Genomic DNA, 17,772 nt, shown 5'->3' on the forward strand with positions numbered 1-17,772 from the left:
CATTCTTATACTCTCTGAATTTCTCAAAGGCCTCGGACTTGTATTTCATTAAGTACACATATCCATATCTTGAGAAATCATCAGTAAAGGTAATGAAGTAGGAGTAACCACCAATGGCATGAGTTGATATGGGTCCACATACATCACTATGTATGAGTTCCAACAGCTCAGTGGCTCTCTCCCCAGTTCCACTAAATGGAGAGTTGGTTAGTTTTCCACGAAGGCAAGGCTCGCAAGTTGCATATGACACATAGTCGAATAGATCTAGATATCCATCATTTAGCAACTTTTGAATCCTTCCTTCATGGATGTGACCTAACCTACAATGCCATAGGTATACATTGTTCATCTCATCTCGTTTCCTCTTGGACATATTTACATTCATGATATGTAGAGTAGTGTCTAGCATAAATAAACCATTATGCAATGTTCCTTTCGTGATGATCTTATCATCTAATAATATCGAATAACCATTGTTTTCAAAAACTAATTTATATCCACTAATTGTCAAACATGAAATGGAGATAATGTTTTTGATAATAGAAGGAACAAAATAACATGCATCTAATGCAATAAAAGCTCTACCAGGCAAATGTAGGGCGACCTCGCCAACAGCTACTATAGCAACTTTTGCTCCATTACCCATCTTGAGGTTCATCTCACCTCTCTCTAGTCTCCTAGGCCTTGCTAGAACCTGCAACGAATTGCATATATGATAAGCACTACCGGTATCCAATACCCATGTGTTATCATAAGAGTCTGACAAATGGAGACTGATCATGAATGTACCTGAAGCTTCACCAAGCTTTTGTTTCGCCTTTTCTGCAAGGTACTCTTTGTAGTTCCTCTTCCAATGCCCATCTTTGCCATAGTGGAAGCACTGGTCTTTGTCCTTTGCTGGGTCTTTCTTAGCAACCTTTGCTTTACCTGGTCTGCCCTTGCCCTTTCCCTTCTTAAGGGACCTTTCTGCTTTCCTTTTCTTTCTGGTCTCACCAGTGTAGAGAACTGGCTTCTCTTTCTTAATAGTACTCTTTGCCTCCCTCAATATATTGAGGAGCTACGGGAGAGTCACCTCAAGCTTGTTCATATTAAAATTCATTATGAACTGTGAAAAGGAATCTGGTAGGGACTGAAGCACAATGTCCATACATAAGTTATCCTCTAGGACCATTCCTAGACCTGTGAGTTTCTCTATCCACTTAATCATCTTTAGGACATGGTTATGAACCGGTGTCCCCTCAATCATCCTAGCATGGAAGAGGCTCTTGGATATCTCATATCGCTGAGTCCTTCCCTGTTCCTCAAACAATTTGCGGACATGTAGGAGAATGGATCTGGCATCCATCTTTTCATGTTGTCTCTGTAACTCAGGAGTCATAGAGCCCAACATATAGCACTGAGCAAGAGTGGAGTCATCAATGTACTTCACGTAACGAGCGATCTCATCCTCGCTTACCCCTTCTTTGGGCGTAGGCATCACTGTATCAAGGACGTACACGATTTTCTCCGTCGTGAGAACAATTCTCAAGTTACGGAGCCAATCCGTATAATTTGGACCAGTGAGGCGATTGACATCAAGTATGCCACGTAAGGGATTTGAAAGCGATATTTTCTAAAAATAAAGATGCAGCAGAAATAAATAACATGCAAATTTTACAAGAAATAAACTATCAAGATATGGACTTCTATCTTAATATGCTCCCACTATTTTACTAGCGAGTCACGCGACACCCTCAGCACATGAAACGGAAGTCTCCGGTAGACTTCTAGTGGGGATCAAGATCCAATCAGCGTCTTAGTGTAACCTTGAGGGACTCAACCAATCACACTAAGCCTAAAAGGTAGGCAATTCTTGTTGATCACAACTCCTTGTGATTCTCATCCTGTTCGGCCTCCGAATCACCATGGTCTCGAGGGACTCGACCAACCATGATGCTCGGTTAAGTCAACACCTTCGTTACAAGATGAGTCTGATTTGATGATATACCCTTGAGGGACTCGACCAAGCATACCATGTCCTCGGGTCACCGATGACATCTCTATGTTGTAAGCAAGATAGCGAATTGCGATATAGGTGAGTCTCGAGGGACTCGACCAACTCAACCTACACCGGGAATCGGTTCCTACTTATAACGATGGAAGGCCACGTGGGTCAATCTAATTGCCTCATGTTTACCGACTTAATATTATCGAGAGAGATGTTTCTATGATTTGGTCTCCTAATATGACATGTCACATATATACATATTTAATATATATTTACATCGCATGCAAATATATATACATATCTAGTATGTGTATAAGCAATCACACCAGATGATCATGGACCACAACCTAATGTGATTAGGCCCGAGCCAGTAGGCCTAATCACTCACATCAAAATCTATGTGTGCAACGGTGCATCTTAATGCCTTGTGATCGTCCATCTCATCCTCGTTGGTTCCGTCGACATCTCGATGCATCTTCATACATCATGATCGTCCGTCTCGTGGGTCCCGCTATCGCTTCCATGCTCCCGCTGTGCCTCATCTGATGATTACAACTTAATCATAAGCACGCAGGCCCGACAATAAATGAGAAATATAATGGAGGCTCGCAGACACCAATAATAATAATCACAAGTACACACATCACACGGTCCATGATCATCCGTCCACACATCATACATCACATGTATAAATAATCATCATCATGTAGGACTACTATATAATAATAAAAATAGTAATCAACTAAACTTTTTAATTAATTAATATTTTATGAAATCAGGGACATATAGGGAATTTCTTAATTCCTAGGGGTATTTTCATAATTTAGACAAAAGACAAAAGCTAGAATTTCTCAAAATTCGAGGGGCAAAACTGTCAAACCCTAATTGATCCTCCCCTAGTGGGTATTGGATCTGCATCCAATAGGACAAGGGCTCCGTCGGATATCTCATATCCGAACCTCTACTCATCGCAATACCTACCATATGTGTGTGACCCTCTAGGCCCAATATCGAGCTGGCCGTAAGTCATACCTGTCAGAACTCCTTCTAACTTAATGAATTATTATCTCTATAATAATTCACTCGACTCATCGACTACGGACGTATTAGGCCACTACGCCGTAGTCCCCAGACGATAGAGGGGAATCCAATCCATTGGACCTGTTTGTCTTCAGTTACCATGTACCTATAGTCCCTCATCCATCTAATATCCTAGAGACCATATATCGAGCATGGTGCTATCAGACCCATACGGTTTCTACTCGAGTCTCGCTCTAATCGGATTCTCCCAGAGAACTCTTTCTCTCTCAACCCGAATGACCCTGGTCAGGGATTTGTCTGAGCAAGAACACATGGGATATTCCTCTCATGACGCCGAGAGTGAATGATCCTCTATCGACACTCAATAACCCTCGTAAGGTCGACTACCACTCCCAATGACTAGCTATACTAGATATGGGACAGCCAAACCTATAAGTCTGGTATCAAAGAGTGGAGCACTCATACAGGACATCCTTAGTGTCTCAAGTCTAAGGACCAGATACACCACTAGGACTACGGAATCGCTGTCTGACAATAAGGTATCATCAACCATCCAGCATTCCGTAAGCGGATCAATCAGTGAACTCATTATCCAATGAGCACCTATACTGTATCCCTAGTGTCCCTACACGAGCAGCTATGAGACCAACTGCATCCATCATATGGACGGGTATACAACACACCAGTCTGTCCGGTTATCACGATGTCCCTCTCGAGTAACCTATGATCGGGATTATTTAGGATCTGTGTTTAAAGGTGAATTGATCTCATTATCGTGATCTCATCACGATCCGATTCCCATTGCACAAATCCAACGACATCACAATATATATATGCATATATGCAATAGTTATAAAGTGATATATGCCAAAATATAATAAGCAAAAAAGATTCTATATCAAGTCACACGTGCCATCATTCACGTGATTAGCTTGTTGGGCACCTATGACTAGCAAGTTGTGTCTACTTTCAGAAGTTAACTGATGACTCTTTTGTGTATTTGTTGCTTTATGTTGATGACATGCTTATTGCAGTTAAGAATTTGTCAGAAATTTGTACTTTGAAAATGCAGCTGAGTAGTGAATTTGAAATGAAAGATTTGGGAGCAGCTAAGAAAATTCTTGGCATGGAGATCAAAAGAGATCGAGGAGTTGGAAAATTATTTCTGACTTAGAAAAATTACCTCAAGAAAGTCTTGGAAAGGTTTGGCATGAAAAATGCTTAGCCAGTGAGTACTCCTCTTGCTAGCCATTTTCGGCTATCTACTGCTCAATCACCATAGTCAGTTGAAGAGAAAGAATATATGGTGCAAGTTCCATATTCCAGTGCCATCGACAGTATTATGTATGTAATGGTTTGTACTCGTCCAGATATTTCATAAGCAATCAGTGTGGTTAGTAAATATATGTCTCGCTAGGGTAAAATACATTGGCAGGCTGTGAAGTGGATTCTCAGATACTTGCAAGGGACTTCAGATGCTTGTTTGGAGTTTGGAAAAAATCGTGACACTTTGGTTGGTTTCGTCGACTCTGATTATGCTGTAGATCTTGATAAACGGAGATCTTTAACAGGCTATGCTTTTTGCGTTGGCGGTTGTGCAGTTAGTTGGAAAGCTTCCTTACAACCTATCGTGGCTTTATCTACTACAGAGGCAAAATATATGGCAGTGATAAAGGCGATCAAAGAAGTTTTATGGTTAAGAGGTTTGTTCGGCGAATTATATCTGCATCAAGGTGTTACTACAATTTACTATGATAGTCAAAGTGCTATTCATTTGACTAAAGACTAGATGTATCACGAGAGGACGAAACACATCGATGTGAAGTTTCATTTTATTCGGGATATCATTGTTGAGGGAAAGGTCCTTGTTCAGAAAATTCATACGAAGGACAATTCAGCTGATATGCTTACGAAACCTCTTCCGATTTATAAGTTTAAGCAGTGCTTGGACTTGGTTGGTGTTCATTGTTGGTGATTGCTCGTTGGGGCTTTTGTGAAGAAGGTGGAGCAAGTATTGTTGGGACATGCCAAGATAGAGATTTGTTAGTTTGACAAGTCCCACATAGTCCCATATCAGGAAAATCAAGTTTGGTATCTTCTGTTTAAACTATAAATAAGGGCCTGGGCTTTGAAGTCAAAGGCACTACAAGAAAAACCTAAGTGTTTGCTTTGGGTTTAAGTCCACACTTAGTTAAATAGTTTGGGCTTATAGTTTGGGTTTTTCTTGTTTAGTATTTTCGGGTGTTTTATGGCCTAGGAACATCTTCCTAAGGCATTTGTAATTGTCCCTCTTTTATAGTAGTAATTTGCTCCTCCTTCGTCCGTGGATGTAGGTCAATTGACCGAACCACGTAAATTTGGTGTTCTTGTCTCTTTTTATATTTCTGATTTATGTCTTTATTGGGTTGCCAAATTACCCTGTGGTAAATTCTTGGGGCCTGCTCTAACAATCTCTATTGGGACATATGTGATAAGAACAATCCGAATCTAAAATCCATTCATTTTTAGACCTCGTCCTATCATCAGTAGCAAAGAAAATATTTCTAAAATTCTCATCAGCTGCTACACTAGCTTCAGCAGACTTAGTAGTTTTCTCAACAAGTTTTCCCTTTTCCTTTAATTTATTTTTTAATTTAAAGCAATCAGCCTTAATGTGCCCCATTTTTTGACAATATCTACACTCCAAATTTCTATGTCTGGATTTAGATCTAGATTTAGATCTACTACTATCAAATTCTCTTTTATCAATTCTATCCCTGACAACCAGACCCTCAACCTGATTCCCTCTACTTTCCCTAGTGATATCCCTGTCTATATGCTCCTTAGATTTTAGTGCAGATTTAATAATTTCCTGATATGAAATTGTTTCTTTTCCATAAATCATAGTATCACGGAACTACTTAAAGGATTGGGGAAGAGAACACAAAAGTAATAGGGCTTTATCCTCGTCATCAATTTTCGTATCTATATTCTCTAAATCCATAACTAAGGAATCAAAATTATCAAAATGTGAGAGTATAGATGTACCTTCAGTCATTACAAACTCTACTTCAAGTAGAGACGATTCTCCAATATCCTCTTTATATACAAGGCTTTAAGTTTGTCCCACATGCTCTTTGCCGTAGTCTCTGTAGCTACCTCTTGTAAAACCTCATCAAAGAGATTTAAAATAATGCTTGATCCGGCCTTCTTATCCATACCCGCAAGCTCTTCTTTTAACATATCATCTGGAATGTTCTCAGCTCCATGTAGTGCAAAATCAACTCCGTCTTAAACCAGAATGGCCTGTATCTTGAGTTGCCACATGCCAAAGTTGATATTTCTATCGAATTTCTCGACAACGATCTTTGTTATTATCATCGTTGCCAAAAGATCCCGAAACCAGGCTCTGATACCAGTTTGTTAAAGCTAACCCTAGGAAATTTACCAAAGGGTACTTTGGCAACAAAAAAAATAATAATAAAGCAGAAAAATAAAAGAGACAAGAATACCAGATTTATATGGTTCGGTCAATTGACCTACATCTACGGACGAAGGAAGAGCAAATCACTACTATAAAAGAGGACTATTACAAATGCCTTAGGAAGATGTTCCTAGGCCATAAAACACCTGAAACTACTAAATAAGAAAACCCAAAGCAAACAATTATGTGTTTCTTGTGGTACATTTGACTTCAAAGCCCAGGCCCTTATTTATAGTTTAAACAAGAGATATCAAACTTGATTTTCCTGATGTGGGACTATATGGGACTTGCCAAACTAACACCAACTAAGTCACGTCCTTGACTCCAGGACTTCATTTTGCTTCATGCCTTGCTATAGTAGTTAATCCTGCATATGTAAAACACACTTCGATCTAGATAATTAATACTAAGCAATAATCATGTTGTCCGGCATGTCATTGGTCCCTTGATGCTTCGTCCGATTCTTCGGCGCATCGTCCTCTCTTGCGGCCTATTGCCCAATCGGTCAATTGACTCCGCAACTCCGATATTCTTGGCGCAATATCCGTTCTTATTGGCCCGATTCCTGAATCCACCGCCCGAAGCCTTCTGTCGATACGTCGACCGTTCCTCCGGCCCGACGTCTAATCTTCTGACATGTTTTTCCCCGGCCCAACATGATTCTTCCTGCTTTAATTATCTCATCCTGATCAAAGCATCCTGCGTCAATCAAAACACAGATTAAATCATAAACACATATCAATTGGTTTCATCATCAAAATCCGGGATTCAACATATGTGACTCTCTAGGCCTAATACCAAGCTAGCCATAAGTTGAACCCGTTAGAACTCCTTCTGACTTAGAACTTCTTCTGACTTAGTGAATTATTATCTCCATAATAATTCACTCAACTCATCGACTATGGATATACTAAGCAACTATGGTATAATCTATAGACGGTACAAGAGAATCTAATCCATTAGACCTATCTGTCCTCAATTACTATATATTTAAAGTCTTCAATCCATCTAATATCCTAGAGACTGTATATTGGGCATGGTGTTGTCAGGCCCATATGGGATCCATCCTAGTCTCTTATTGAATTCTCTCAAAGAACTCCTCTCTCAATCCGAAGTGACCCTAGCTAAGGATTTGCTTGATTGAGAATATAGGAGATATTTCTCTGATGATACTAAGAGTGGATGATCCTTTATTGATACCCAATTGCCTTCTAAGGTTGGCTACTATTCCCAATAACGATTTGTACTATATCTGAAACTTCTAAACCTATAAGTCTGGTATCAAAGAATGAAGTACTTAAACAAGATATCCTTGGTACCTCAAGTCTAAGGACTAGATACACAATTTAGACTACGGAATCATTATTTGACGATAAGGTATCATTAACCATTCAACATTTTGTAAGCGAATCATTTAGTAAACTAAGCACTTGCACTATACTCCTAGTGTTCTCACACAAACAACTATGAGACCAATTATCTCCATCGTATGGATAAGTATATAATATATCAGTTTATTCGATTAGATGTCCGTAATCTATGACCATAAATATTTAAAATTTATGTTTAAAGATAAATTGATCTAATTAATTATTATGATCTCTTCGTAATCTAATTCTCATTGCATAGTTTCATAAATATCATAATATATTTATTATATAATATAAAGTAAAAAATATCATAACTAAAAGTAACTATAAGAGATTAAGCAGCAAATTAATTGTGGGCTACATATTGTACATCAAATCATTATCAATATATTTTCTTATATAAGTAGAATCTTTTAACACTTGTTCCCACAAGCTAATTGGCCTCGGGAGAGTTCACCAGAGTTTTTTCTTTTAGAAATCAGATTTTTATTCTCCCTTGTTTATGATGTAATTAGTTAAATTAATAAATAAATATTTACTTTTTCAAAAAAAATAATTGCAACAAGAAATTGTTTACATTGTCTTCTTGAGGACTTGATGGACTCCTCATGGCTGTTGTTGAGCATTGCAAACATCCTGAGCTTCCTTGAGTCACACAAGGCATGTCAGAATTTTAATACCTCATCTCCTTCGAATGTGTTTACATGCCATGCATTTAGTATTCAGTTCTTTTATTGTTAGGCTCTCTTGCATTCAGTTCCAATTGGGCGGATGGTAGTTCTTGATCTATTCGTTGAAGTAAAACCAATATGGATTACATCAAAACAGTTTTACGGTGTTCCATACATCTGGAAAGTTCTCTGTTTCTCAAAATGTTGGTTTTCGTTAATTTTCTTGTAGCAATATGTAAAGATTCCTTTTTTCCATAATCTTGATCAGCAGCAACTTATATTAATTTTCTACAGGTGCATGCTACACAATTTTGCTGGAAATATTGAGATGTATGGTATTCTCGATGCAATTGCACTTGGACCTATTGAAGCTCGTACAAGTGAAAATTCAACCATGGTTAGTTGCCTTTTTGTGGTACTTAAAATATAATTTATTATGTGCAGCTTATTTTGTGATACATGGTACCTAGTCCCAGGGTTTTTAATTTCAAATAATACTGCCTGGTACGGACGATACGTACCGGTCTGATAGCATACCGGTACATGGACCGTCCGCTATCGGGCGGAACACTCAATATGGCCCGTATCGGGTGATACAGGGGCATATCAAACGGTAACAATTGAAATTTTGATCATTATCGCCCGACACAGTTACTGCTCGACATAGCACGATAACGGTTGATTTCGACAGTTACCTACATTTTTTTTTCCTTTCTAACCATTATTTGGGCTAGTTCCACATTGTGAATTTGCTGGTTGTGCCAAATGTCATCAAGGTTCAACAACATAAAACATGTCGTTACAGTGGTTAGTGTTGTGCTTCTGACCAGTGATATAGGATTGTTGGAATTTGTTATTTTAGTTCACTAGTGAGTTAAAATTATTCCTTAATCTAGGTGTGGTAGTCATAATTTATTTATATAGTTTATTATATTATTTCTTGCATCTCTAGAAAATTATTAGGAAATGTTTGAATATATAAACACCATTTTATGACAGTGTTCACAATTTTAATTTTGTACAATCTGTAGTGAATCACATTTCACGTTTTCACTATGAAAATGATTGGTGAAGCACGAACAAAATCTGTGCTATCTGTTAAAGGAACTCTTATAAACTGGTAGTGTCAATCTTTTTCTCAAACGTATCTTTATTATTTAAAAAATATATTTTTCGGTGTTGAAGCCTTTTTGTGAGCATCAAAGGATATGAGTTTGACTACTTGGATAAAGTAAGTTTGTTTTTGCGGATTTAAAATTTTTATTTTTAGCTAAAAAAATGTTCCCTGTCTCTTTCACAACAAGTAAAAGTTGTAGCAAAATTTGTTGTGATTTCTGTTATAAGTTATGGAATTTAGAAGGAGCTATATATTAATATCATCTCTTAATCCATATATATCCTTGAGGAATATCATTGGTATGTTTTATGTTTGTCTAATATTTCGTTGGTCTAAAGGTTGGCGTTGGAATGTCTATGGAAGGCATCGAGCAAAATCCTGTTGTTTATGATCTGATGTCTGAAATGGCATTTCATCATAAACCAGTAGATGTCAAGGTAATATTTACTTTTGTGTACCCATCTCTTTACCTTATTGAATACCATCCACATGTTTTAAGCTATAATTTCCCTTTCTCGCCTCCTATATGGTGTAATGTATAAATTGAAGATATCCTATAGGTTAGTTACATAGAATAAGTTCAAATAGTTTTCCCAAACAGGTACATATATAATTTAAGATTCTTTTTTCGGTTCAGCGGTTAAGTAGTTCCTGCTTTAATGGCAGATTAAGTCTAGTAATCTATAAACTAGAATAGTAGCACTAGAAAAGAAATTTAATTAAAATTTGGAACTTTGTGAAGGACAGTATCAAGTTAAATGCATTTTTGTTGTATTGGGCAAATAGGAATTTAATTTTGATTTGTTTATTGTAGGTCAAATTGCATTAGCTGTAGATTAAACCTTGCCTTGTGAACAAAATTTTGGCCAAATGTGATCTCAGATGGAGCATGTTTCTTTTCTTTGTGCATGTGTTTTGATTATACAAATGTGATTTGCGTATCTGTTTATGGGTTTTCACTTCTTCACTTTGCCTACTTTCTTTTTTATCCTTCATTTAACCTTTGTTAGGTCGGATACATTTAAATATGTCCAGCTGGCAAGGTACTTGACCTATTTCTGGGTTTTTATGCATCATTTTAATATTGAGGAGCTTAGGTGGTCAGTTTTTGGTAGAACAAAATGTAGCATTTTCTTTCTGTTCTAGGATATATAATCCGCTTATTGCCATTCTTCCAATTATGTAGCAAGATATAGTTTCTTAGTCATCATGCAAACTCAGCAAAATAGTTTGTTCCATCAATTCAGGACAGCTTAGTAATTAGATTTCAGAATCTGATAATAGTTAAAAGCATGCCTATTTTTACTTGTGGAAAAAGAATAATGGAACTAGAAGCTCAATGAGGAGGAATCACAATGTGAAAAAAGATTCATATTTCACTTTTAGCAGATTTATTTGGTAGAAATAATTAGATCATCTAGTTTGATTATTGCCTAAATTTCCTACAACTAACATTCTCTTTTGTTCTTTGTCAATGAACAATTTTAGTTGAGAAGTAAATTTGATGGAATTTTAATGATGTAGAATTCATTATATACATTGTTAAGTGATAAACAGATGAAAGCTTGATTTACTGACTGATTATTTCAAAATTTAGATCAGACCCATCAAGAAATGTTTTGGCTTTTCTTTTATCATTTTCTTTTCAGATCTGGGTTGACTTATATGCAACAAGGAGATATGGAAGGTTTGTTCCAGCACTACAAGACGCCTGGCAGATACTATATCATACTCTATATAATTGCACAGATGGTGCCTATGTGAGTTTAATCTTTGTTTTCTCTATTGTAGGCTAATTTATGACTCATAGTGGATCCTCATTATCCACATATAAACTTCATATTCATCTAAAGGTTTTCAGAGTCGAATCTTCTTGCTTGAAATGTGGTGCATTGTGGCTTTAGAAAATTAACCATTCTGAGTGTTTACCAAAAATAGGGTTTAGTTAAGTCTTCATGACCAAAGTTGACGGCTTTGGGAGGGATATAATTGTTCATAGGAGGTTACAATCTAGGATTGCAAAAAGAGAGTTCAAATACAAATAATTCTTCTTCCATAATTTTGTCAATTGCCAATAGAAGTCAAATGCCAAAGATCATTTGTATGCATGCAACCAAGAAAGTAAATGTCCATAAGGACTCCATATTTCTTTTACTTTCTTTAAAATTAGGATCAGGAAAAGCAAATACAATTGTCTTCTTTTGATAATAAGAAACTTGACAGTTGACACAATAACACCAAATAAGTCAAAAGACGAAGATATTGTGAAAGCTTGCCACCATTGGTGGTGATCACATTGAAGTGATCAAGAACCATAAAGGTACCAGTAAGAAAAATCTTTTAATATTTGATCACTTGAATTAATCATTACTCTGTCAATTGGTTCAATAATAGCACAATTAGATATTACCCTATATTGACTTTTTAGTTCAAAAGATCATGATGTTTTAAGCTGCTTTAGTTGCAGCATCACTACTGGTAACTTCAATGTTTTCTATCCTTATTGGGTTTGGTATTCAGAGAAACACTTGGATTTTAGTAAAAAAGGAGATCTACACTCTTCCTCTCTTACAACAGCAGAAAGAGTGCTGCAACTTAAGTCCGAGGAATCAAAGAGATTTTACCATTGATGTTGATAATACATCAATGATGGTACTTACAAACCTGGCTTTAGATTAATTACTTTCTAGATAAAGGTTGATGAGCAAATTATAACGAAAACTATTTTCATTTGGAAAGCAAATATCAAAGGCATGAAAAAAAAAGAACCAGCTTTTGGATGTTTTATATAATTATGCGAAGGTTATTTAGTTTTTGAGGCAATGGTAGCTTTCATTTACGAAATTATTTCTTGATTTGTACAAAACCTAGTACTCTAGAATTTTCTTATTGAAGAACAAAATAAAAGAAACATAAAATCCTATTTTCCTAATCGTAGTTGTCTCATTTGATAATCTTTGAATTACTTCTACTCAAGGATCACCGTTTGGGTACTGGACCCATTTTGGTAATATACTCAGACTAGTACATATCAATCAGTACTGGTGTACTGTGTGTATCGGTGTTCTGAAGAAGAAAAAGGAGAAGAAGGGGTGGTAGAGGAAGAGGAGGGAGGAGGAAGGAGGTAGGAGGAAAGAAGAAGAGGAGATGGTGAAGAGGAGGAAGAGGAAGAGGAAAATGGGCATTCCTATGAGAAGCAATTAGGCCAAAGGTGGTGTTTGGTGGTGGTATACAGTGAGGCCATGGTGTGCCTGAGAAGTGGAGGTCACATTGAGAAGCAAAGGTTGCGCTGTGCGTGAGAAACAATTAGGGTAGTTTCCTTATATATGGATGAACTGAATCGCCGTAAACAGGGGCGGTCTACATACCACATACCAGTTGATGTCTGAACCAGTATGTACTACCTGTTTCGTATCAGTCTAAGTGAAACACGTCATTTGCTTCTACATCTTTTCATCTGTTTTCTTATTCTCTTTATTATCATTTTACTTTTCTTCCTTATCTTCTTTGTTACGGCCTTCATCTGTACTATCGGTCATGATGGTTAATGTCCCAGCAGAGCATTAGAAATCTTTGGCCGCTTTTATGGCTTCAAGACTATGAATTAAGTCCCAGATAAAAATAGTTTGATAAGCAGAGGCAAAGAAAGAGGTGCTGAGAGCTAAAAGACCAAAGAGAGAGAATTTCATGATCAAGGGCATTAGAAACTTAAAGTTTGCTTGTGATTGGATTGCGCAACTAGACCATAGTCCAAATTGAAGTGGTTCAAGCTAAGCTTTCTTCCAGATTCTAATGGGTAAACCATTGCTTGAATTGGTTTAAATTACCACATGAAATTACAGTTTTACCTCTTTGAGATTATTATCAATAATTAAGTGCATCACTTTTGGTGCTTTCGTGCATTTACTTACCAGTTATTAGTTCTAATGCTTTTTGATGTATCTATATGTCTCAACCGCTCAACAACAGGACAAAAATCGAGATGTAATTGTTGCATTTCCAGATGTTGATCCATCTGTCATATTGATACCAGAGATATCTGAAGAGAGAAAGCTTGTGCATTTTAGTCGACAATTATCAGAAAGAGAGCCATTGAAGGAAACAGCTAATTCTTATGATCAACCACATTTATGGTATTCAACTGCTGATGTCACACGCGCATTAGTTCTTTTCCTAGAAAATGGGTATGATGTATCAGATAGCCAGACTTTCAGGTGATTTGCGATTCATTTGTTTTTGCGTAAAGCTTGCCATGACTAGAGCAAGGAATTGAAACACACACTGATAGTTATCTGCTTATATGTTAGACTTGCATAATGCTGGTATCTATCTCTTCCATCCACATCTCTGACATATTACTGGTATTTATATGCTAGACTGCATAAAGCTTGCCATGACTAGAGCAAGGAATTCAAACACACTGTGTTAGTTATTTGCTTATATGTTAGACTTGCATATTGTTGGTATTCATCGCTTCCATCTAAATCAGCATATTTGCATCTTAATATTAGTTTCAAAAGCAGCTGAAATTTGACTGATGGTAGTGGCAAAATCCAAGTAGAGTTCTGATTTGACAGGTTTAAGCAATGTACATTGGTAGACGGTTGTGGTTCTGTAACTGCAAAATTATGATGAGTCAATTGCTCAGTGAAACTTTTGGATGAAGTCAGTATATTTTCCTTTCCTTCTTATTCCCCCTCTTTTTGTCTTTTTATCTCTTATTTGTTCTATTTTTCCAATTACTAAGTGACTAAGATGTCTTTGTTTCTAAAACAAGATCTTGTACATGTTGCTAGAGAATGAGGTTTTGCATGTGAATTTGGTCTTTGGTCCTTAGCAGGTGTGAAACTGGCATGATATGCAACATTGAGGCTTAGATCGTCCCAACCACTTACTAAATCATTGTCCAATGACCAATTTTCTTTTATGGTTAAAGATACTTCCTTTCCCATGTAAATTTACATTGTTCATACTTCATATTGCTCTCAATGTCCATGATTGCAAGTTCTTTATCCAGTTGTATATTATTTTATGACAATGAAAGCTTATCAAGTTATAACCCATATAAAGCAGTCTAGACTACAGCTCCATGATTAGAATTGGCTTGTGTTTGTTATGATACATATAAATTTTTGCTGCTTCAATGGGTATGACTCTTTCTATCAATTCTTGTTGTTCTCATGTGATAAACTAAACGGATAATTATATAAAATGATAAATATTGTAAATTATCTGCATCCTTATCCATTTTTTCTCCCTTTCTTCCACATAAAAATATTATACAGTTCAATATTATCTTAAAGTCAGCTACAAACAATATTATACAGTTCAAATATTTAATCCCATCAAGAATAATTTTTTATAAATCATGTCAATATTAGGAGCTTTTAACATGCTGCTATATTTTGATAATGGATCTTATATAAATCTCGTGGATCTATTATTCCAGATATGATCTTGTGGATCTCACCCGTCAGGCATTAGCAAAGTATGCAAACAAAGTATTCTTGAAGATTATAGAAGGGTACAAACTTAGTAATTTAAAACAAGCGACCATATATAGCCAGCACTTTCTTGACCTTGTGAAAGATCTGGACATGCTTTTGTCATGCCATGATGGTTTTCTGCTTGGCCCCTGGTTGGAAAGTGCCAAGCGCCTTGCAAGAGACCCAGAACAGGAGCAACAGGTAAGATTCTTGTTGTCACCTGTTTGCCCTCCTCAAATTTGAATACTTGTATGCCTATTTAAGTAGGATTCTGTCATTGTCATGCTTCTATGGTGCAGTTTGAATGGAATGCAAGGACTCAAGTAACCATGTGGTTTGATAACACTGAGACTGAAGCTAGTTTGCTTCGTGATTATGGTACATACCAATGCAGAAGCAATTTGCTTTATACCCTTTACTTTGGTGTCATCAATCTGTTTTAATGTAATACTCTTGCGACAATCTCAATTGTGCAGGAAACAAGTACTGGAGTGGTCTTCTACTAGACTACTATGGGCCAAGAGCATCTATATATTTCAAGTACATGATAGACAGCTTGGTGAAGGGGGAGAGTTTCCCATTAGAAGACTGGAGGAGGGACTGGATAGGCCTTACCAACAAGTGGCAAAGCAGTAGAAATTTGTTTCCAGTAAAAGCTTCTGGTGATGCTCTAAATATATCTCGATGGCTATATGACAAGTATTTATGTAGTGATAACTTGCAATCACTTTATATGGGTTCAAACTATGATGAAGCTGCTAATTTTGTGAGCTTCTATGTTTGACACAATCTCCTGATGATAATTTCGTTCCCGAAGTTCAAAAGAATCTTATTGCCTTGGGCTTTTTATCAAAACAATTATGTTATGAGTTGTTTGTTCCATAATGGATTCCTAATTTATTTGTCAAGAAGGCATTGTCTAGGCAATGATATGTCAATTTGCCACAAATTGAGTTTCTTATTACTCTGTAACACCAGAGTCAACTTAGTACTTAATATGTTTGGTGTTCCCACTGTTTATGGACTATGGATATTTCAAAATATATTAATGGGAACTTTTAGTACCAAACAAGAAGATCATCATTTTTGACGATAAATGCTATTGTTGACTACTGTAATAATTTTAATTTCTTTGAGTTTCCTGACACCTGAACCGACATTGACCAAACTTACCAGAATTGTCATGGGCACTGTCAAGCTACAGCACTTTTAATTCAGTTTTCAAAGCATACTTGTGACTTCTGGGCATAAATATTACGATTTACACGTGAAAATATTAAGTTCAAGTCGGCTTCTAGGGTAGTGCCTTCTCAAGCTGGAAATTTATCTAAGCATCGTCTAGTTCCTGGCAGAAATCCTTGTGAACTTAATTAGCTAGTGATTGTAGTTTTGTAGCCACCTCAAATTTAATCTTTCGAGCCATAATTTAACCTTTTCTTGGTTCTCTCCAGTCCTGACTCAAAATGCAAGAGAAAGTATCAAACCATGACAAGTCAGCTTGGTTACAAGGTCACTGAGTACGTATTTCAATGATTTCCAAAAGATGCTGATTTCAATACTGCCTGACGGCTTTGTTTGGACATACTCTTCAGGTTCAACTTTTTGAGTTCGATGCAAGGGTCAACTCAGAAGATTTCCGATTCCTCAATTCTCGAAAGGTAACATTTTTATTATTCACATTCTTCACAAGGCAAAAAGAAATTAAAATATAATATGCTCAACATATTGTCAGATGAAGAGTGGTGACAAGAAACCCCTAGAGACTAGAAAAGTAGGGTATGATGGTTTCTATATTATTACATGAAACATGCCTTGAATCATGTTAGCTTCTTAGTTTCCTCTCACTATCTTGTCATAATTAACGATCATAGATGGACTAAGTAGCCCTAATTAACACAAACAGGTAGCAGCAACAAGGAAAAGCTTAGGTTATCTTCCATCCATACGATACCATCTCTTGAATGAAAATTTTTGACAGAGGAGTTAAATTTATTTTGCAATAAAAATAACTTAGAATGAAAAATTAATCCACTCTTACTATGAACTTAAAAGCACCTAAAATAAATAAAAAATAAAAAAAAATAAAAACTAAAGCAAAGAGTTTTCAAGCGATAATCGCTCGAAAGTTCTGTTCCACATATGTAGATAGATCATAACAGAATGCTTCCTATCCGTTCTTCTTTTCTTTCCTCCTCTCACCAATCAAACAACATCTCTAATAGGGGCTGTAAAAGGGATGTCCTCTATCAAGGTTGTTTTTGCGTCTTCGGACATCAAAGTTGCTTTTGTGTCTTTGGACGTTGAGGATGAAGATGAAATAGTACTAAATAAAGTATCTCTTGATAGAATCGATTATTGCTGGCCTGGGTGCTACTTTGCTAGGATCTTCGTTATCAAGACCTCCTCTTGAGGCTAGGATAGAGGGGTAGAAAGATGTTTAGATCGTAGACTTACTAAAAGAGTCATAGATGAGGGCCTCCAATAGTTCACAGCGAAATAGGTGTTAGGATCTCAATGGCACTTGCGGGGGGAGTGGTGAATTAGTGTTATAGAAATTTTTAACCGATTTAAAGCTTGATCGTAAAATCTATATCGAAAATATAATTAACCAAATACTGAGAGCAAGTAAGGTTTGCA

The 17,772-nt window shown here is 36.6% G+C and overlaps 1 protein-coding gene across 2 annotated transcripts; it reads left to right on the top strand.

Annotated features, from left to right (window-relative positions):
- Positions 1-8,610: 8,610 nt before the first annotated feature.
- LOC135628669 (alpha-N-acetylglucosaminidase-like) lies at positions 8,611-16,232 on the top strand. Of its 2 annotated transcripts, none has more exons than XM_065135479.1 (8): positions 8,611-8,711; positions 8,826-8,929; positions 9,988-10,086; positions 11,299-11,409; positions 13,619-13,863; positions 15,099-15,336; positions 15,435-15,513; positions 15,612-16,232. In XM_065135479.1, the coding sequence occupies exons 1-8, from the start codon at positions 8,633-8,635 to the stop codon at positions 15,917-15,919; spliced, it is 1,263 nt and encodes a 420-aa protein (XP_064991551.1). In that variant the 5' UTR covers positions 8,611-8,632; the 3' UTR covers positions 15,920-16,232. The 2 variants fall into 2 exon arrangements, with proteins under 2 accessions (XP_064991551.1, XP_064991552.1); XM_065135480.1 differs by having other exon boundaries at positions 8,656-8,735; positions 8,827-8,929.
- Positions 16,233-17,772: the final 1,540 nt, after the last annotated feature.

This window comes from Musa acuminata, chromosome BXJ3-1 (assembly GCF_036884655.1).
Source record: "Musa acuminata AAA Group cultivar baxijiao chromosome BXJ3-1, Cavendish_Baxijiao_AAA, whole genome shotgun sequence".
Classification (NCBI taxonomy): domain Eukaryota; kingdom Viridiplantae; phylum Streptophyta; class Magnoliopsida; order Zingiberales; family Musaceae; genus Musa; species Musa acuminata.